Raw genomic sequence first — 20,557 nt, 5'->3', positions numbered from 1 at the left:
TTTAGTTAATTTTTCAAATGCATGTTAAGTAGTTTTTCCATGTTTAGGTAAATACAATCTGACATAATAAGTAAATAAAAATGCTTTTCTTTATTTTAACAATTGAATAAAGATGATGAAATGCACAAAACGGTTGAAGTAACATAACGTGACACTCGTGACAGGCTTTTACTTTGAAGATAGATCTTTCTACTTCCTGTTTGACTCGCGCCAGCTCTGCTAGCTTGACGCAGCTGGATGACGTACCCGTTGCTCCTGTATAAGAACCGATGTCCGCCGCCGCGGTCCAGACCCCCGGGACGGATTAACGGAAGTCCCCGGTGTGGAGCCGGAGTCAGCCGAACGGAACCGAACGACAGTTTTTCCGGTGGGGAACTCTCTGCCGGAGCTGCGCAGTTACCGGAGAACCGCGGCGACCCTCGAACGGCCGTAATCCGGAACAGATGTCCGCTCGGTCCCGGTGAAAAGTGTCATGGAGTTCCCCGTGAGCGGCTCCCGGTGCTCCGGCGAGGGGAGGTAACGGGACGGCGTGACACACACACACACACACACACACACACACACACACACACACACACACACACACACACACACACACACACACACACACACACACACACACACACACACACACACACACACACACACACACACACACACACACACACACACACACCCCTACCTGTTGCCGGTGACGGGATGAACCGGAGGACCGGAGCCGCCGTCCTGCTGCTGCTGCTCAGCGGCCGTGTGGCGTTCACGTCCACCGGGGCCTTGAACGCACCGCGGGACGGACAGACGGACGGTACCGGCGGCCCGACGGCAGGTACCGAACCGGGAACGAGTGACGTGAATGTGTGAATGATGTGACGTCACCCTCAACCTCTCTGATGACATCACAGCTCTCTACACTATCCTAACGGTCCAGTGTAAACTTAACTATGACGTCATCACAGCTTCAATGCACAGACCCTGACCACCGTTAGCTTTAGCGCGCTAACGTAGTCGTGTCCTGGTAGCCGCTAACAAAACGTTAGCGTCAAACAACATGACGCGTGTTGTGATGTCATAAGTCCACGCCCCCTCATCCTGTCTGTGTCCTCAGGTGTGGACACGTGGCGACGCCCCCTGCTGGGGACGACCCGCCCCTTAATCCTGGTGGACGGACGGAGGAGGAGCCTCAGCGAAGCCCTGCAGGTGAGTCAGGCCCCGCCTCCACTAGGTCAGAGGTCAGGAATGTAGCCATGCTAATATTTTGTTGCTGTCGCTGAACAGATAGCCTGATGCTAACGGGTAACATCAGCGCCCCCTGTCGGTCAGGTGTTTCCCGTCGATGCTTCATGCTCTGTCTTCAGACACAGAAAGACTGTTAGCTGCTAACTAGCATGTTGCCAAGGAAGTTTAGCTAGCCGTTGTTTGTGTGTTGAAGCTAACAAAGCACTCAGCGTGTTGATAACGTGATGTCATCAGGTCGTGATGCCGACATGCTAACGCTAGCAGTAGCCTACGTAAACCTGTCTTCTTAAGCTACCGTCTTGCTAACATGCTAATGCCAGTTTCAGCGTCGATGTCCTGAGTGTTGAGCCGTTGTGGGCGTGGCTTGTTCTCAATGTTTAAATACATGGAAATGGCAGGGAGGTGGTCTCCGTTTCCACGGTAACACACCTCCGTGGACACCCCCCAGTACCCCCTCCCGTTGGAGCGTTTCAGTGAAATTAACGGAAGGAAGCTGGAGCGCCGTCCGTTTTCACCAGCAGCTTCCTGTAGGGGGGGGCTCCAGGACGCACACTTCCTGTGCAGCTGACAGAGGCTCTGAGATCATTTCCTGTTCAGCCGGCATCCACCCCCCCACTGGGTGATGACATCATCATCAGGTTGGAGGGAGCTCCTTTAAATTCATCAGACAATTCATGGTCAGGGCGGAGCCAAGGACCTCCAATGAGACGCCCAGGAAGAAACCTGGAGCAGAAGTCGGACTGGCGATGGGCGGAGCCTAAGATGTCACATAATAACAGCAGAGTATGACATCAATCTTTGAAGTATTTTTGTAGTTGCTACGACGACAGCATGAGTATAATGGTGGTCCCAGTCTGAGGGACCGCAGTGCATCATGGGAAGTCCCCCAGCAGTCTCTAGCTGCAACGCTAGCCCATGCTAGTGTTAGCTCTGAGGTGTGTGTGTGTGTGTGTGTGTGTGTGCGCAGCAGGATGGAGGACACACACAATCACTCCGGTTCATCTCGGTGAGGAGGGGGAATTCAGCTGGGGAAAGGGGCGGGGCCACATTGCATTGAACTACAGGCTCCGCCCCCAGCCTGGAGGCCTGACAGGAAGTGAACGGTCTGAACCGCCTCTCGGACAAACTTGTCGGGACGTTCCGTCTGTGGGGGGGCTCTCTGGAATGTAAATAACCCCACCACCCCCTCTGTTTGGAGTCACATGACGCGGGGGGGCCTCCTCTGTCCTTGTGAGCATTTGAAGGTTTTGGGTTTCCATGGCGATGATATCATCTCTGCTTCGGGTCAGCGTGTTCTCCTTCAGGACGAGGGGTGGGGGGGTCACCACCTCGTCATGCTGATAACCTGATGAGGTGGTGACGTCGTCATGGCGATAAGGCCTCTGGAATGAGGGAGTGGACGGGAACAGGACGCTTCCTTCTGGAGGGAACACGCCCGGGAGGAGGGGGCGACGCCCACCTTTCAAAGGGCCGGATTGGTTAAAGGATGGGCGTGGCCATGCCCGTTTCCCCCAGAGCGAGCGTAAAGGGCAAAGGTCGAGTGGGCGGGACAGGAAAGAGGTGACAGCTGATTGGTCGGCTGGCATGGCATCACACTCCAGTCTGGAGGTGGTCTGGTCGGTAATCAATAATCGTGATTGGTAACTGCAGGTCTGTTTACAGGACGGCCCCCCCGACCGGCTGCAGGTAGGACTGGAGGTGTCGGGACGCCCCGTCCTGCTGGACCTGCAGAAGAACCAGTGAGTCAGAGCGACCCTGAACGCACCGTGACCTTTGGTCCTGTGACCTCTAGTCCTGTGACCTTTGGTCCTGTGACCTCTAGTCCTGTGACCTTTGGTCCTGTGACCTCTAGTCCTGTGACCTTTGGTCCTGTGACCTCTAGTCCTGTGACCTTTGGTCCTGTGACCTCTAGTCCTGTGACCTTTGGTCATGTGACCCGTGGTGTCGTTGCAGCGACCTTCTGCCCAAAGCGCTCGATGTCTTTTACTACCTGCCCAACGGCACCGGGGTGTCGGCCCCGCCCCAATCTGTGGTGAGTCTCTGAATGCACCATCACCTGATCACCACTACTGAGGGTCCCTCTGACGTGTGTGTGTGTGTGTGTGTGTGTGTGTGTGTGTGTGTGTGTGTGTGTGTGTGTGTGTGTGTGTGTGTGTGTGTGTGTGTGTGTGTGTGTGTGTGTGTGTGTGTGTGTGTGTGTGTGTGTGTGTGTGTAGATTCACTGTTTCTACCACGGCAGGGTCCGAGGATTCCCTCAGTCCAGAGTCGCCCTGAGTACCTGCTCCGGCCTCCGGTCAGTGTGGGGGTGTGTGTATGTGTGGGGGGGGTGTGGATTAGGTTTCGCTGACCCGTGATGGGATTAGAGCGGCGCTGCAGGAACGTCAGATTAGATGAGGATCAGGCCTTAAACCAAAGCCTGTTGATTATTATTGATGATCAAACGATTAGTGACACATCAGCAGGAACAGGAAGCAGCTAGCGGCTAATCCAGCAGGTCTGAAGGTGGTGGATGAAGAGAACCAATCAAACGGCTGCTTTATGAAGAGAACCAATCAAACGGCTGCTTTATGAAGAGAACCAATCAAACGGCTGCTTTATGAAGAGAAGAAGAAAGGAGTTAGCAGACGATTAGCAGCATCTTTGAGAGCTAACGCTAACCTGGTCATGTGTTCTTCCTCCCACAGCGGCGTCATCACACTCAACGCCACGCTGAGCTTTGAGCTGCAGCCTCAAGGGAAGCCCCGCCCACAAGGGGAGGAGGTGGCAGGAGCCAGTGGAGGTGGGGAGGATGAAGAGCTCCACCTGCTGTTCTCCACCAGCCCTCTAGAGGAGGGCGGGGCTGTAGGATGTGGCGTCTCTCACACCCCCGTCCCCCCCATCCACACCCCCCCACAGCGGGTGAGCCAATGAGAACGCTTTGTGCTCCACTGGGGAGCAAAACACCACCCAGCGCCTGCCGCTGGGGCTCATGGGTAATGTAGTTCTGACCTGTCTTTGCAGAGGAGGCGGGACATCCTGTCTGAGACCAAATACATCGAGCTGGTGCTGGTGGTCGACCACCAGGAGGTACGTATCCCTCCGCCACGGTCCGTATCCCTCCGCCACGGTCCGTATCCCTCCGCCACGGTCCGTATCCCTCCGCCAGGGAACGTGTCCCTCCGCCAGGGAACGTGTCCCTCCGCCAGGGAACGTATCCCTCCGCCACGGTCCGTATCCCTCCGCCAGGGAACGTATCCCTCCGCCAGGGAACGTATCCCTCCGCCATGGAACGTATCCCTGCGCCACAGTCCGTATCCCTCCGCCACGGTCCGTATCCCTCCGCCACGGTCCGTATCCCTCCGCCACGGTCCGTATCCCTCCGCCACGGTCCGTATCCCTCCGCCAGGGAACGTATCCCTCCGCCACGGTCCGTATCCCTCCGCCAGGGAACGTATCCCTCCGCCAGGGAACGTATCCCTCCGCCAGGGAACGTATCCCTCCGCCAGGGAACGTATCCCTCCGCCAGGGAACGTATCCCTCCGCCAGGGAACGTATCCCTGCGCCACGGTCCGTATCCCTCCGCCACGGTCCGTATTCCTGCCAGGGAACGTATCCCTCCGCCAGGGAACGTATCCCTCCGCCACGGTCCGTATCCCTCCGCCAGGGAACGTATCCCTCCGCCAGGGAACGTATCCCTCCGCCAGGGAACGTATCCCTCCGCCAGGGAACGTATCCCTCCGCCAGGGAACGTATCCCTCCGCCAGGGAACGTATCCCTGCGCCACGGTCCGTATCCCTCCGCCACGGTCCGTATTCCTGCCAGGGAACGTATCCCTCCGCCAGGGAACGTGTCCCTCCTCCAGGGAACGTGTCCCTCCTCCAGGGAACGTGTCCCTCCGCCAAACGCCACTGAAACGAACAGAAAGTAGATCATAGGAAATCTAGAAACAGCTGAGGGTTGATGGTAGCATCTGCAGTCATCCCTCCATTAATCCACCGATGAACATGTGAACACGTGAACACGTGAACATGTGAACACGTGAACACGCTCCAGGTGTGTCTCATGCAGTAACATGGTTGTGACACCAGGGGGCAGCAGCAAAACCAAACCTCTGCTTGTTTTCTAGTTCCTGAACTACCAGAAGAACAACAAGACCATCCTGTACCGCATGCTGGACGTGGCCAATCAGGTGGACTGGGTGAGAGCCGACGCCCCCTCACCCCCCGCCCCCTCTTGCTAACGCACTTTAAATCCACCACAGAAGAAGAGCTGAGGTGTCTGTGTCTGTGCCCCTCCAGTTCTACCGGCCCCTGAATGTGCGTGTGGCCCTCACCGGCCTGGAGGTGTGGAGCGACCGCGACAGGATCCGTGTGGAGAAGAGCCCCGCCCACACGCTCAACAACTTCCTGGAGTGGCGGAGGCGGGAGCTGCTGCCGCGCCTTCGCCATGACAACGCCCAGCTGATCATGTAGGACCCCCAGACACCCGTAAGGCGGTCCCGGCGGCCCCGGCGTCTCACTGTCCCTCTCGTCCGACAGGGGGGGCTCGTTCGACGGCACCACGGTGGGGATGGCGTCCCAGGGGTCCATGTGCTCCAGGGACCGGTCGGGGGGCGTCAACGTGGTGGGTGCACACAGGAAGTGATGTCACTCCGGATTCAAAGTGACACATAGATGTGAACACATGTCCCCCCCCCCCAGGACCACCTGGTGAGCGTTCTGGGCGTGGCCTCCACCGTGGCGCACGAGCTGGGTCACAACCTGGGGATGAGTCACGACACGCCGGAGCGCGGCTGCGCCTGCGACAACGAGGCGCGGCTTGGCGGCTGCATCATGGAGCCCTCCACCGGGTCAGAACACGTACCTGCGCTCAGGACTGGGGGGCGTGTGTGTGTCCTGACCTCTGACCTCTGACCCCCAGGTTCATGCCGGGGCAGCAGTTCAGCAGCTGCAGCGCGGCCGACCTGTCGCTCAGCCTGCTGCACGGCGGCGGGATGTGTCTGTTCAACGTGCCGGCGCCCGACCGCCTCCTGGGGGGGCCCCGCTGCGGGAACCGCTACGTGGAGCGGGGGGAGGAGTGCGACTGCGGTCTTCTGGAGGAGTGTGAGGACCGCTGCTGCAACGCCTCCACCTGCCGGCTGGTGGGCGGAGCCCAGTGCTCGTCTGACGGCATCTGTTGTCGCGACTGCAAGGTCGGTTGGTCGGTCGCAAAAACGCTTCCTGTCGACCTCATTTAACCCCTCCCACTTGACTCCTCCCCCTCAGTTGCAGGCGGCGGGTCTGGTTTGTCGGGAGCCGCTCGGAGAGTGCGACCTCCCGGAGTTCTGTACAGGCTCCTCCCCCTACTGCCCTCCCAACGTCTTCCTCCAGAACGGCGAGCGCTGCGAGGGCGGGGCCTCCTTCTGCTACGGGGGCGTGTGCGCCAGCATGCAGAACCAGTGCCAGATGCTGTGGGGACCCAGTAAGAACCAGTTTGCACAAACACACACACACTGAACCAGCTTGGCTCCGCCCACTGACCACGTGTCTTTCTCCAGACGCCACCGGAGCCCCGCCCATCTGCTTCGCATCCGTCAACAAGCAGGGGAACAAGTACGGGAACTGCGGTCAGCTGACCAACGGCTCCTACGTCGCCTGCGCCGACGCGTGAGTTGCCCACGTCACTTCCTGTTGCCACGCCGTCCACCGCTGACGTCACGTCCTGTTGCAGTGACGTCCAGTGTGGGCGGATCCAGTGCCAGGGGGGCGGAGAGCACCCCCTGCTGCGCACTAACGCCGAGATCCTCACCACCAACCACAGCGGCCTGGTCTGCAGGGGGACCTTCTTCCACCTGGGGGACGACGTGTCCGACCCGGCCACGGTGGCCCAGGGCACCGCCTGCGGTCCCGGCAAGGTCGGTCAGCCCTGCCCCCAGGCCCGGGGCGGCGCCAGGTGAGCCGGAAGGCCTCAGGTGCCCTGAACCCGGTGTTTCTGTTGCAGGCCTGCTTGAACCAGAAGTGCGAGGACGTGGCGGCGGCGTTCGGCGTGGAGGAATGCCGCGGGGGGTGTAACGGTCACGGGGTGAGTGGACGTGCCGGCGGCGGCGTGTGGTTCTGACCGGGTTCTGACCGGTGTCGCTGTCGTGCTCCAGGTGTGTAACAGCAACAAGAACTGTCACTGCGACGCCGGCTGGGCGCCGCCCGACTGCAGGTACTCCGGCCTGGGGGGCAGTGTGGACAGCGGACCGGCCGCCGCCGCTAAAGGTAGCACGCCCAGAACCCACCGCAGACCGGTCAGACCGCGTGACGGCACTAACCCCGCCCTCCCTCCACCCAGGGTCCGACCCGGTTCGAGTGGCGCTGCTCGTCGTCTTCCTCTTCGTCCTGCCTGTCGTCCTCCTCTTCCTCGCTCTGCGCTTCCCCCAGTTCCGTCGGAAGGTCCTCTGTCTGGGAACCAACAGCCCCCTGCACAAGGCCCGGCAGCACCACCGGTGTGTGTGTGTGTGTGTGTGTGTGTGTGTGTGTGTGTGTGTGTGTGTGTGTGTGTGTGTGTGTGATTGGCTGTGGTAGGTTGATGGTCCTTTCACCTCCCACAGGGTCCTGGGTCCTGCTGCACCAGGACCCTGTGGGACCTGGTCACACCTGGAACCTGAACTTGTCCCCCGGTACCTGACTGTGTTCCCTGGTCCCGAACCCTTCTCCTGACTCTAGAACTTGTCTTCTGGTACATGACCTTGTTCCCTGGTGCCGGAACTTGTATACCAGTACCAGAACTTGTTTCCTTGTACCTGAACTAGTCTCCTGGTACCAGAACTAGTCTCCTGGTACCAGAACTAGTCTCCTGGTACCTGAACTAGTCTCCTGGTACCAGAACTAGTCTCCTGGTACCTGAACTAGTCTCCTGGTACCTGAACTAGTCTCCTGGTACCTGAACTAGTCTCCTGGTACCAGAACTAGTCTCCTGGTACCAGAACTAGTCTCCTGGTACCAGAACTAGTCTCCTGGTACCAGAACTCGTCTTACTAGAACTGCTTCCCTCAGGTGACCCACTGACCCTAACTGTTGTCTGTTCCCTCAGAACCCCGGTAACGGAGCGGGTCGCCGACAGGAACGGAGAACAGGCCCGCCCTCTGAGGTACCACCTGAACCCGCCCACTGACATCCCAATGACCACGCCCCTGAAGGAGGTAAGCAGAGCCACGCCTCCCGCAAAGCAGACAGACGCTGGACTGTCCTGGGGGGACCACAGACAGTGAACTAACCAGACGCTGGACTGTCCTGGGGGGACTACAGACAGTGAACTAACCAGACGCTGGACTGTCCTGGGGGGACTACAGACAGTGAACTAACCAGACGCTGGACTGTCCTGGGGGGACTACAGACAGTGAACTAACCAGACGCTGGACTGTCCTGGGGGGACTACAGACAGTGAACTAACCAGACGCTGGACTGTCCTGGGGGGACTACAGACAGTGAACTAACCAGACGCTGGACTGTCCTGGGGGGACCACAGACAGTGAACTAACCAGACGCTGGACTGTCCTGGGGGGACTACAGACAGTGAACTAACCAGACGCTGGACTGTCCTGGGGGGACTACAGACAGTGAACTAACCAGACGCTGGACTGTCCTGGGGGGACCACAGACAGTGAACTAACCAGACGCTGGACTGTCCTGGGGGGACCACAGACAGTGAACTAACCAGACGCTGGACTGTCCTGGGGGGACCACAGACAGTGAACTAACCACAGACTCCTTGTTGAATTTTATTTTGGTGATATTTCCACTAAGACATCTCAGAAAGCTTTTATTGTGACGGGAGCGGCAGGAGGTGGGTTTTGTCTTCCTGCTTTTGTTAGCTCGCGTTATCGAGTCTTCTGGTTTGACCTTTGACCTCGTCTATGCCTGTCAGCCTTCACTCTGCATTTGCTTCCTGTTTTCAGGTCCATGACAGACCTGCTCCTCCCACTAAGCCACTCCCCCCTGACCCCGCCCTAAAACCACTGCCTCAGGTAACCTCCGTGTCCTCTCCTGGAGGTGGTAGCATGTTAGCATGTGCTTCTGTTCTCGTCTCGCTTTTGTTCTTTCCTGTTCTAATTTTGTTTTCTTTTCTTTTTCTCGTCTTCTTTACTTGTTATCTTGTGATCTCATCCACGAGGCACTTAAACTACACCTGTAGTTAAACTACACCTGGTGGTTAACCTACACCTGGTGGTTAACCTACACCTGGTGGTTAACCTACACCTGGTGGTTAACCTACACCTGGTGGTTAAACTACACCTGGTGGTTAAACTACACCTGGTAGTTAAACTACACCTGTGATTAAACTACACCTGGTGATTAAACTACACCTGTGATTAAACTACACCTGGTGGTTAAACTACACCTGGTGATTAAACTACACCTGTGATTAAACTACACCTGCTGATTAAACTACACCTGCTGATTAAACTACACCTGCTGATTAAACTACACCTGCTGATTAAACTACACCTGGTGGTTAACCTACACCTGGTGGTTAACCTACACCTGGTGATTAAACTACACCTGTGATTAAACTACACCTGGTGATTAAACTACACCTGCTGATTAAACTACACCTGGTGGTTAAACTACACCTGGTGATTAAACTACACCTGTGATTAAACTACACCTGCTGATTAAACTACACCTGCTGATTAAACTACACCTGCTGATTAAACTACACCTGCTGATTAAACTACACCTGGTGGTTAAACTACACCTGGTGGTTAACCTACACCTGTAGTTAAACTACACCTGTGGTTAAACTACACCTGGTGATTAAACTACACCTGGTGGTTAAACTACACCTGGTTCTGGTTCCGTCTGGATCCTGAACGATGAACACACACACGTCGTTCTTGAAACAGGAAGTCCTCTCTGACCTGCTGACCTCTATTTCTGCTGCTTCAGCATGTTAACCAGCGACCTGCCCCGCCCACCAAGCCTCTCCCCCCCAACCCTCCCAACCAGGTACAGTCATGTGGTCTGCCTGTGGTGTCATGTGACCGTGTGTCCTGTGTGTGACAGCCGTTCATGTGGAGTACTCTTTTGTGGTTGTGTGTGCCCCCTGCTGGCTGGAGGACTACATTAATGACGTCAGACCTAGCGTGGTGACCAGCTGGTAGTGTTAGCGTCACGTTTTTATGATGTCATCAGTCACCGCCTGTGTGAACTGGAACCTGGTTTAACTAGAGCCGCTTGCTCGGCTGTTGTTAGAGCTAACAGTAACACACCAGCTAGCTTGGAACGTCTTATGGAAACCATAGCAACGTGATCTGGCTCCTCCTTTAGCGCGTACGCTAGCGGTGCCGTCAGCTGTTGTCTGTGTCTGTCTGCATGCGGCGTTAGCTGTTAGCCGTCCAACAGGAAGTCCTCTGAAACATCTCTCTTCCTCCTCACTAACATTTCAGCTGCTGGTGAGTCGACAAGCTCCGCCCAACAAGCCACTCCCCCCTGACCCCGTCGCACAGGTACACCACACGTGCACGCCGGTGGTGTTAGCTAGCATGGTTCTTAGCATGTGACGCTTTGTTTCTGATGACTCTGGATCAAACTGACTTCTAGAGGTTTGATGATATTGATTTGGTATTAATTGGGTATTGATTTTATTGATTTGGTTTTGATTTTGGTTGTGGTGATTGGGGGCGGGGTCAGACTCCATGACACCAATGAGATGGAGGCTTACATGTTTTTTGTTTTTCCAACTTTTATCTTGTCAGGGTCCAGATCCAACCAGACCTGCTCTCCCCGGGAAGCCCTGCCCCCTCGTCCCGCTATCCCACCCCCATGTCCCCCATCACCCCGCCTACATCCCCAACCCTAAAGCATCTCAACACAGAGCTGTTGCACCTGCAGCCGGCCCCCACAGGTGAGCCATGTCCACCAATGAGAGAAAGCGGGGGTACCTTGAACGCACCGCTGAGTGTTGTCGTTTCCTAGGCAACCCCCCGCCCCTCCAGGCCGACGCGCCGACCCGCAGACTGTTTCCTCGTCTCCACTCTGATGGACGTCGGCGGCCGGACGCTGCAGAGACATCGTCTGAAGACAGGCTGATGAAGACGATGATGATGATGATGATGATGATGACCTCGTTGTGGGCGGAGCCCCTGAGGACTCAGTGCCTTGCTCAGCAGCACCTCACCAGGAGGAACTCTGGATTTGAACCCCTGACCTTTGATGGGGCTGCTTCAGATGATGTCACACGTTACGGCCACGCCCCCAGAGATCGTCGGGGGTCCAGCAGCTGATCCAGGATCAGGGTCAGCAGACGGGTTCCTGAACCTCGTGACCCTGGGGTGGGAGGGTCCCTGTCGAGACGTGTCGTCACCCCCCAGCTTTAAAATAATCGGGAAGCAGTTCCTGATGACATCATCACCCAACTCTGGTCTGATGACATCATCACGGTGGCTTTAACTCCAAATGGGAGGAGTTTCCTCCCGGCTTAGACCCTGAGCTGAACTCTGACCCCCCCACCCGGAGGCGGTCTTCCTGTTCAGGAGGATCCAGCTGTGATTGGATTAAAACGTGTTCAGGAAAAATAATTTTAGAAATAAATAATTATTTTGTGAAAAATGTCTGATTGTGTCTTAAGGCTCTAAAATAACTTTTATTCTGAAAATCTTCAGGAGTCATGCAGCTCCTTTCCTGTTTGTCACACAGGTAACCTGTTAGAAACTAGATGGAGGTGAGGTGGAGGAGTTCCACCGTTGGCCACAAGGGGGAGCCAGAGGTGAGGGGTCAGTCTGGATGTTGCCTGGCAACCAGAAGGAACCTGAAGGTCATGGAGTCTTGAGGAGCCCTTCAGTCACCTGAGCCTCAAGGGACCAATCAGATATTTATGGGGTGGAGCTGTTGGGGGTGGAGTTTATTTGGGTGGAGCTGTTGGGGGTGGAGCTTATGGGTGGTGGACAGGTATCAGAGTCCTGATACCTGCTCCTGGATCTCTTTGGTATAGATTATCAAACTGATCAATATTTGATAATTTCATTGAATCACAACTGATCAGCTGGGAACGCTGACCTCTGATTGGACAGAACCCAACCCCCTACCCCCCTTTACAAACCACACTTCCTGTCGCGTGTCTTCCTCTCTGTTCAAATGTCAAACCAGAGTGAGGTGGATGTGAAACCTCTGATGAGCCCCGATTGGCTGTCAGACAGTCTCGTCTTCTGATTGGTCGCCTGATCTGTGTGCCATTGAATGCATCGTGAAGCGTTTACTTGCCGTCAGGCGTCCAGCAGCGCTCAGACGACTTCCTTCCCCCCGACCCGACGCCGACCGGAGACAGGAAGTAACGACGACTCTTCTTCAGTCGTCGTTTCATTTGGTGCTTCATCATGGATCCGTCGGTCCTCCTCTTCCTCTGCCTGCTGAGCGCCGCCGGGTCGCTGCCTCCGCCTCGAACCTCCGTCCTCCTGAGTAAGTCCAATAGTCAATGAGAATCAATAATAATCAATAATTATGAGTATCTATTGGGATTGTGGTTTGGTTTGGTTGAATTGTGGACTCATCAGAGACTTCAGCTTCAGAGGAGAACCTGGTTGTCCTCTGGTGTCTGGAACCTGAAAACTGGACTAACCCAATCCGGACCAGCTCAGGAGTGACCAACAGGGGGCGACAGTGAACCACTGGAGCTTCTGGTCTGATCCAGAGAAGAAGAACCAGGAAATTCACCAAACATCTGCGACTGTTGGAGCTCCACTTCAGTTTGGAACAAATCTGAGACGATAAACCAGAACCTCTGGGTTTGGACCCCCCACCCCCACTGAAGACCGGATTGATGCTCCGTCGTTCTGGTCTCTGCAGCTCAGAACCACTTCCTCTCCCAGCTTGAACCCACATGGGTTTCTCAGAAACAGGAAGTGGTGCAGGTCACGTGACAGCTGAAGCAGTCTCTGAGGCTAGGGTCTAACTTCTGTGTCTCGTTTCAGTCGGGTTCCTGTACCCCCCCACCGGTGTGAGAACCTTCAACTCGCTGGGAAGAGTTCAGTTTAGCACAAAGACGAGTGTCTGGTTATGCTCTGAGGGAACCGTCTGGAGAACATCACGGGTCTATGCTGGGACCCTGTGGATGAGGGGGAACACCTGAACAAACACCTCCCTGTGAACAACACTCCCTGGTGGAGTTGGGGGACGCTGCAGAAGAGAAGCGCTTGATGGGGCGTCATTCTAAAGACAGGTTTTATTTGTTTAGAACGTTTAGACCAACAAGCAGAGATGCTGAGGAAGATGCTGAGGTTCTCTCTGGGAGTGACCAGGATGGATAGGATCAGGAATGAGTACATCAGAGGGACAGCACATGTTAGAGGTTCTGGAGATAAAGTCAGAGAGGCCAGACTGAGATGGTTTGGACATGTCCAGAGGAGAGATAGTGAATATATTGGTAGAAGGATGCTGAGTTCTGAACTGCCAGGCAGGAGGCCTAGAGGAAGACCAAAGAGGAGGTTTATGGATGTAGTGAAAGAGGACATGAAGGTAGTTGGTGTGAGAGAAGAGGATGAGAACACAGGGTTAGATGGAGGACACTGATTGGCTGTGGAGACCCTGAAGGGAAAAGTCAAAAGGAGAAGAAGAAGAAGACAAACAAACAAATGCGAAGAAATAAGTGCAATTTTTGCCACATTTATTTAAACCACACCTGATACTTAAACTACACCTGGTTCTTAAACTACACCTGATACTTAAACTACACCTGGTTCTTAAACTACACCTGGTTCTTAAACTACACCTGATACTTAAACTACACCTGGTTCTTCAGTCAGCTTCCTGTCCACCTGACCTGCTGTCATTAGCACAAACCAGTCGTTAGACCAGAGTCCAGATCCACTGGTTCTGCTTTGCCCCTCGGGGTTCTGGTACAGGTGAATCTGGCGCCACCTGTTGGTGGCGCGATGGGGTCCAGGACTGTCCGTGATGTTCTCCCCTCGTGTGTTTGTCTAGACTCCACTGACAGGTCTGTGGTGTTCTTCAGCCTCCCAGACGTCCTCAACACAACCACTCTATTGTTAAGCAACGACGGGTCCACCCTGTATGTGGGCGCGCGGGACGCCCTTCTCTCATTGGATGTCAGTCAGAGTGATGTCATCAACCTGAAGAAGAAGGTGAGCTCCGGTTGGTTTACTTCCTGTTGGCGTCCGGCTGGAGTGTAACCCTGGTTCTCCTGTCCAGGTGGCGTGGAGTCCAACCGAGAGACACGTGGACGACTGTCGCTTCAAAGTGAAGAACCCCATGGTACACGTGAACACACCAACACACGCTCCACCCACACGCTCCACCCACATGCTCCACCCACACACTCCACCCACACACTCCACCCACACACTCTAGCCTCGTCTGGGGTCCTGATCCAGAACCAATAAGGTCAAGTCACCCAGACCAGACCTAAGCCCCGCCCCTCTTTCGTGTCAGTAAAGCGGACATCTGCTGTGGTGGTCACATGTTTGACTACATCCAATCAGATTCTGGATCTTTATGTTCCGGAGAACATGGAGATCTAGACCAGGACCAGGACTACCTACTGGTTCTGGACCAGACACCACATTCAGGTTTTGAACTAGACACCACCTACTGGTTCCTGACCAGAAATCACCTACAGGTCCTGGACCAAGACCGCCTACTGGTTCTGGATCAGACACCACCTACAGATCTTGGACCAGGTGTTCTGGTTCTGGTGCTGGTCAACTCAGACACTCACATACAGCTTCCTGTCTCTCCACAGGTGGACTGTACAAACTTCATACGTGTTTTACAACAGATCAACTCCACCCACCTCTACACCTGTGGCAGCCACGCCTTCAGCCCTCAGGAGGCCTACGTCGTAAGTCAACCAGAACCCAGATTGGTCCGGTGACACCGGAGACCATCATGACGGACACAAGACCTTTGGTCACACCAGTCTTTTGGGCTCTGTCCAAACTAGTAACCGCTAACCAACTGGACACGCCCCCAATAACCTTCATACCATCAGGTCCGATTCAATTTGACCGACGGGTTCTTGTCCCCCCCAGGACACAGACACCTTCTCCTTGATCCAACAGGGCAGTGGTAAAGGTCGCTGTCCGTTCAGCCCCGCCCAGAGGAACACGGCCCTTGCCGTTGGTCAGTTCTGCCTGTGTGATGTCATAGAGGCTTCACACCTGTGGTGATGATGTCGTAGATGCTCCAGCTGGGTTGGGTTGTAACCATAAACTGTTGACCTGATCGCAGACGGCGAACTGTTCACCGCCACAACGTCTGACTTCAGAGGAGAGAAACCGCTGATCTCACGACACCTCAGCAAAGATGGCCGCCCGGACGTCAGCCAGGATGCGTCCGTCAAAGTCCTGGAGGGTGGGTGACACGACCGCGTTCGAGGGGGGGGGGGCTGTGGTAGACTGGAGGGTAGTAAATCAATCAATCAATCTCCCTCTACCAGTAGACCCTCTACCCTTAAACCCTTCATCCTTAGACCCTCTACCCTTACAACCTCTACTGGTAGGCCCTCTACCATTAGACCCTCTACCCTTAGATCCTCTACCCTTAAATCCTCTACCCCTAGACCTTCTTCCATTAGGCCCTCTACCATTAGACCCTCTACCCTTAGATCCTCTACCCTTAGATCCTCTACCCTTAGATCCTCTACCCTTAGACCCTCTACCCTTAGACCCTCTACCCTTAGATCCTCTACCCTTAGACCCTCTACCCTTAGATCCTCTATCCCTACACTCTCTACTCTGAGACCCATAGAGATAAGGTTTTTAAATGAACCCTGGAACGTGGAGCCCAGGTGTTACCATGCTGCTAATGAACACAGGTGCAGCAGACAGCCCATGAGCAGGGAGGCGGGCCAGGAGATCATCACAAGCTCCACCCTCTGGAAACACATTAGAAATAGCAGAAACATGAATTATTTGTTTCTGAAGGTGGACATTGAAGAATGAATGACCCGTCGATACTTCGTTCCCCTACATGCATGTCTCACCTGCTCTCAGTTACGTTTCCCGCACTGACTGTCCTCCGTCTTTTCTCTTGCTTCAGAGCCGACGTTCATCAGTTCCTCTTTGGACACGTCGCACCGGAAGCTCTACTTCTTCTTCAATGAAGTCGGGTCAGAGTTCCGCTTCATAGACGAGCTGCGAATCGCCCGGGTGGCTCAAGTGTGCAAGGTGACAGTGATCACAGGGAGCAGGGCAGGGTTGTGATGCTAATCATGCTAACACTGGGTGGCTCTGTGTTGTCTTTACAGGATGATGTTGGTGGTCAAAGGACTCTGCAGAAGAAGTGGACGTCCTTTGCCAAAGCGCCTCTGCTCTGTCACTCCCCCAAAAGTCACCTGTTCCCAAATCTCCAGGATGTGTTCACCCTTCAATCAGCAGGGGGCAGCGATGACTTGGACACCCTCTTCTTTGGTGTCTTTAGCGCTCAGTGGTAGGAGAACTAACCTCCCAATGACAAATGTCAAGGGCTCAGCTAGTTTAGCTAAACATCAAGACTGGACACAGGACAAAACGGGTAACTGGACTGGAAACTAGTCCAGAGTTGTGTTCCAGGTTAGCAGTGAAGCAGCTGTGCTGACTAGAGAATGATTTCTGGTTCCCTGGTTCCTTCAGGTCTGTATCTCCAGAGTCAGCCGTATGCGTCTTCAAACTACAGGATGTGAGGAAGGTGTTCTCCGACCACTACAGGACGTTTGACATGCAATCCCACGAGCTGAAGCTGACGCAGGAGAAACGCTCTTACCTAGGAAAGGTGGGACGACAATACAGAAAGTATCCCAACTGTCCAGCCCGGTAAAATGTCCCCTGGGTTCCTGCTAACTGGAACTGATCTCGAGGTGACTGTCCTCCATGTTTTCATGACAGTGTGGATTGAGTAACGCGTCAGATTCTGAGTTAGAAGAGGTGAGGAAGACTTTCCTGACCAGAGACAGCGTCAGACCGGTTGGGGGTGGTCCTATCATCGTTTCATCAGACCAGCAATACCGACGTGTGGCAGCTATGACGACCCGGGCAACCAATGGCAAACAATATACCGTCCTTTTCCTTCTAACAGGTGAGGCTTTGCACCAACTTGCTTCCTGTCACTGATCCAGACGTTTGTGGTTAATGTCTGGTGGCACTATTGATGTAGTCAGCCTACAACCTCACAGTGTGGATGTTGTTGGCACCGACTAGAACATTTATGTTGCCAGTTTGAGGTAACATGGGAACTGGTATGTGCAGTTGTCCCTGCCAATCCTGTTGATGGTCTTCTTTGGCCCCATTGGTTGGTGCACAGCTCTGCAGAAAGATAAGTTTGAAGAACTTTGACTTGAAATCCCATTTGCTCTCCATTCCAGTTAAGTTTTACCTTTCTCATTTGAGATTATGAGAGCTACATCATGTCATCGGGTACCCTTTTGGCCTGAATGGGGGATCATCCATCATTTGGTGCTTGGTATCTAGTGGACCATCCATCCAGTGACCGTCGCTGTGTTGGTGGTCTCAGAGTTGGTGGTCCCACTCATGACTGGAGGCCTGGGTCTGATAAGGAATTTTGACCACCCCTTTTCCCGTAGTTTGTAGAACAGGATGTTTTTGGTTTTGTGGGGCGGTGTTGTGAACATGCCAAACCTCCAAATCTGGATGGCTGGTGGGTATCTTTGGGTTGGCTCCTTGCCCAAGATCAGTCTGGTAAGGTTAGACCACCGTCAAAAGGACTAAGCACCAGGAGTGGGACGTTTCACAAAAGAGGACTGAAGTTTGCGACCCACATTTGATTCTGTTGAATGTGTCTGATTCCAGAGTCTGGATTCCTCCACAAAGTGGTTCGGTTCGATCATGGAGCGCAGGTCATTGAGGAGGTTCAGGTGTTCACACAACCGCAGCTTTTTGAAACCATCCTTCTCTCCTCCTCCAAGGTAAGTCTCACAGCCATTGGAGAATTCACTGGAGTGACAGAAATGTACAGCACTGTGTCATCTGCAAAATAATGATGTCACACAGACATCAGCTGAGGACTTGAAGGCTGATGGGTTCATGGGTACTTGTACACGACAGAGTACCAGTCAGTGTTTTCTGGTCCCATAGGGAGTACTCTACGTGGGGACCTCAGAGGGCGTGGCTGCTGTGCCTGTGGCCAGGTGCTCCACCTACAGAACATGCAGCCAGTGTGTTCTGGCCAGGGACCCTTTTTGTGGATGGAGTCGCACCAGGAGAGTCTGCACCCGCGTCCAGGACAGCCCAGAGACCTTGTAAGATTGGCAGTACCCAATCAATATCACTGAGCCCCGAGTAATGACTGACAGGCTGTTGATTCACATTGCAGGGCTCAAGACCTTGAGGACGTCAATGTAGACAAGGAATGTCAGGGACAAAGGGGAACCGTTCAGAGAACAGGTAGTACCTCATTTAACAGTGAATTCAGAGTCCGTACCTTTAGATCCGCCCCATGTTCGTCACCTTCAAGAAAATTTCCAGGACGTTCCATTTTTTGCGTGTTCCAATTTGACTCGACCCGTCACCGGTTCTCCCGTCTGTTCTGTCCTGCAGAAGTCTACACGGACTTGAATGAAGTCGTGACGCTTCGGTGTCAGAAACCGTCCAACCTGGCCACCCTGACCTGGACCTCCCCTCGATTCAGTCGCCTTTCAGAGAAACTCTTCATCCTGTTGGCCGATGGTGCCATGAGCTTCCTGGCCTCCGACGCCACCGTTGGGATCTACAACTGCGTGGCCGAGGAAGGCCAACACAAGGAAGTGGTCGCAAGCTATTGTGTCAGGCAGATGGTGTCTCCACGGGCCATTATGCCCCAAGGGAACAATGAGAACCACAAGTCCACCACCGTAAGGAGGACACCCCCGACCTCAACAGTCACGCCTCCACAAGACGCTGATGGCGATGTACCAAAGAATGAGGATGATCCATCTGGAACCAGCCTGAAGGTCGAGACTGACTACGATGAGTCCGGACCAAAAACCAGCATCCAAGCTGGTGGTGTGTTCCTCAACCCAGGAGCCACAAACAACATCCAGGACAGAGAGGGGACCCTGGATGACCCCCACAATACAACCACACAGAGGAGCTATTATCCCGAGCTGGTTGTGGTTTCCATCCTGTTGGCAGTCTGCTTCTGCATCCTGATGGCCAGTGAAGTCCACCGGAGGAGGACTGACCCCAAGATCAAACCGCTCGACAGCCCAGAAGATCCCGATAAGACGGAGTAGAAAGGTCCAGGGTCCCGTTGTCCTCCTGGTCCTCATCTCATCCTCATGAAGACAACTCCACGTGTAGAACTTTAACTTTGACCTCGATGAAGATCTACAGTCAGAGTCGTCTTCATCTGGACGCACCTGCATCAGGTTCTCCAAAGGTCAGGGTCTCCATCTGGGCTGTAGGGTCCAAATACCAGGGGCAGGTGTTCATGGTCCAGGGTTCAACACATCCAACAACCAACAAACAACCAACAACCAACACACAACCAACAACCAACACATGACGGAGAACCTTGGTCATCTCTACTGTGGGACTACAACCGTGCTGCTGACCCGGTCCAGGACAGGATGTGTCAGCATCTGTTGCCATGACGTCAGAGAGAGATGGGCCGGTGCAGGAGCACGAGAGGAGGGAGAGGAGAAGAAGAAGAGGAAGAATAAGAAGAAAAGGTTTTATTGTCATTTATAAATTAATTGTTCAGCAGGAACTTGGACACGTCTGTCCGCCTCATGTCCGCAACATGGGGGCGGAGGGTGAGGGGTGTGGTGACGGTGGACGTGACCACGCCTCTTTACCCCCACATTTGTAGATTTCACAGAGTGGATTTTTCCTGACTGGGACGTGCGGCGAGGTTTCACGCCAGCGCTAACTGTGTAACACTGAGTACCACAGGATCAATAAAGATCAGTGTCGTCTGAGCTGATCTCAGATGGATGTTTGTTCATTGACTGATTTGAATAAAGTAATTATTGATTATCCATTGGGGATCCCACTTCTTCTACCAAGTGTGCTTATTTCATGATTGATCAGTCCCTTGTGGGATCAATAAAGTTCAAAGTGAAGATCTGAAGGTGATTATAGGTTTCGATTTGACCAGATATTTATTCAACAAACAAAAAAAAAAACTTTCAGCGGCTGAAAAGAAAAAGAAGCTAATCAATAAATCAATCCGTTAATGATTGATTCATGAACACAGAACAGGAAGCTGAAGATCAGCCACAGGAGATCTGTCTCTTTAAGGAGCATGACGTCACGTTGATTCGAGGAAATGATACTGTTTTTGATGCATTCACGTGAAATCAGAAAATTTCTCTCTGCAGCGGAGACCCGGCCGGGGTTCGACCTGCTTTATGGGTAGAATCCCCGTCATGCTCCACCGTCATTACGTCA

At 54.1% G+C, this 20,557-nt stretch overlaps 2 protein-coding genes across 3 annotated transcripts; both read left to right on the top strand.

Annotated features, from left to right (window-relative positions):
• Positions 1-213: 213 nt before the first annotated feature.
• Positions 214-11,754, top strand: adam15 (ADAM metallopeptidase domain 15). Of its 2 annotated transcripts, XM_068322901.1 has the most exons (25): positions 214-594; positions 677-826; positions 1,106-1,197; positions 2,899-2,975; positions 3,190-3,268; positions 3,453-3,529; positions 3,921-4,134; positions 4,237-4,302; positions 5,342-5,413; positions 5,514-5,683; positions 5,754-5,838; positions 5,916-6,064; positions 6,136-6,406; positions 6,480-6,675; positions 6,752-6,860; positions 6,925-7,108; positions 7,195-7,275; positions 7,346-7,457; positions 7,531-7,684; positions 8,272-8,380; positions 9,137-9,205; positions 10,128-10,187; positions 10,628-10,687; positions 10,937-11,085; positions 11,157-11,754. In XM_068322901.1, exons 2-25 carry the CDS (start codon positions 700-702, stop codon positions 11,218-11,220), a joined length of 2,826 nt encoding a protein of 941 aa, XP_068179002.1. In that variant the 5' UTR covers positions 214-594; positions 677-699; the 3' UTR covers positions 11,221-11,754. The 2 variants fall into 2 exon arrangements, with proteins under 2 accessions (XP_068179002.1, XP_068179003.1); XM_068322902.1 differs by lacking the exon at positions 214-594 and having other exon boundaries at positions 609-826; positions 11,157-11,753.
• Positions 11,755-12,423: 669 nt separating this feature from the next.
• Positions 12,424-20,145, top strand: LOC137600968 (semaphorin-4B). The gene is made up of 14 exons (XM_068322903.1): positions 12,424-12,635; positions 14,157-14,317; positions 14,385-14,447; positions 14,935-15,033; positions 15,224-15,314; positions 15,423-15,545; positions 16,233-16,360; positions 16,441-16,622; positions 16,805-16,943; positions 17,057-17,246; positions 17,978-18,093; positions 18,263-18,426; positions 18,501-18,571; positions 18,725-20,145. The coding sequence occupies exons 1-14, from the start codon at positions 12,554-12,556 to the stop codon at positions 19,396-19,398; spliced, it is 2,283 nt and encodes a 760-aa protein (XP_068179004.1). The 5' UTR covers positions 12,424-12,553; the 3' UTR covers positions 19,399-20,145.
• The last annotated feature ends 412 nt before the right edge of the window (positions 20,146-20,557 follow it).

Source organism: Antennarius striatus, chromosome 9, assembly GCF_040054535.1.
Source record: "Antennarius striatus isolate MH-2024 chromosome 9, ASM4005453v1, whole genome shotgun sequence".
NCBI classification, from domain to species: domain Eukaryota; kingdom Metazoa; phylum Chordata; class Actinopteri; order Lophiiformes; family Antennariidae; genus Antennarius; species Antennarius striatus.
The sequence above is the reverse complement of the archived record's forward strand: the minus strand, read 5'-3'. Positions and strand labels throughout refer to the sequence as shown.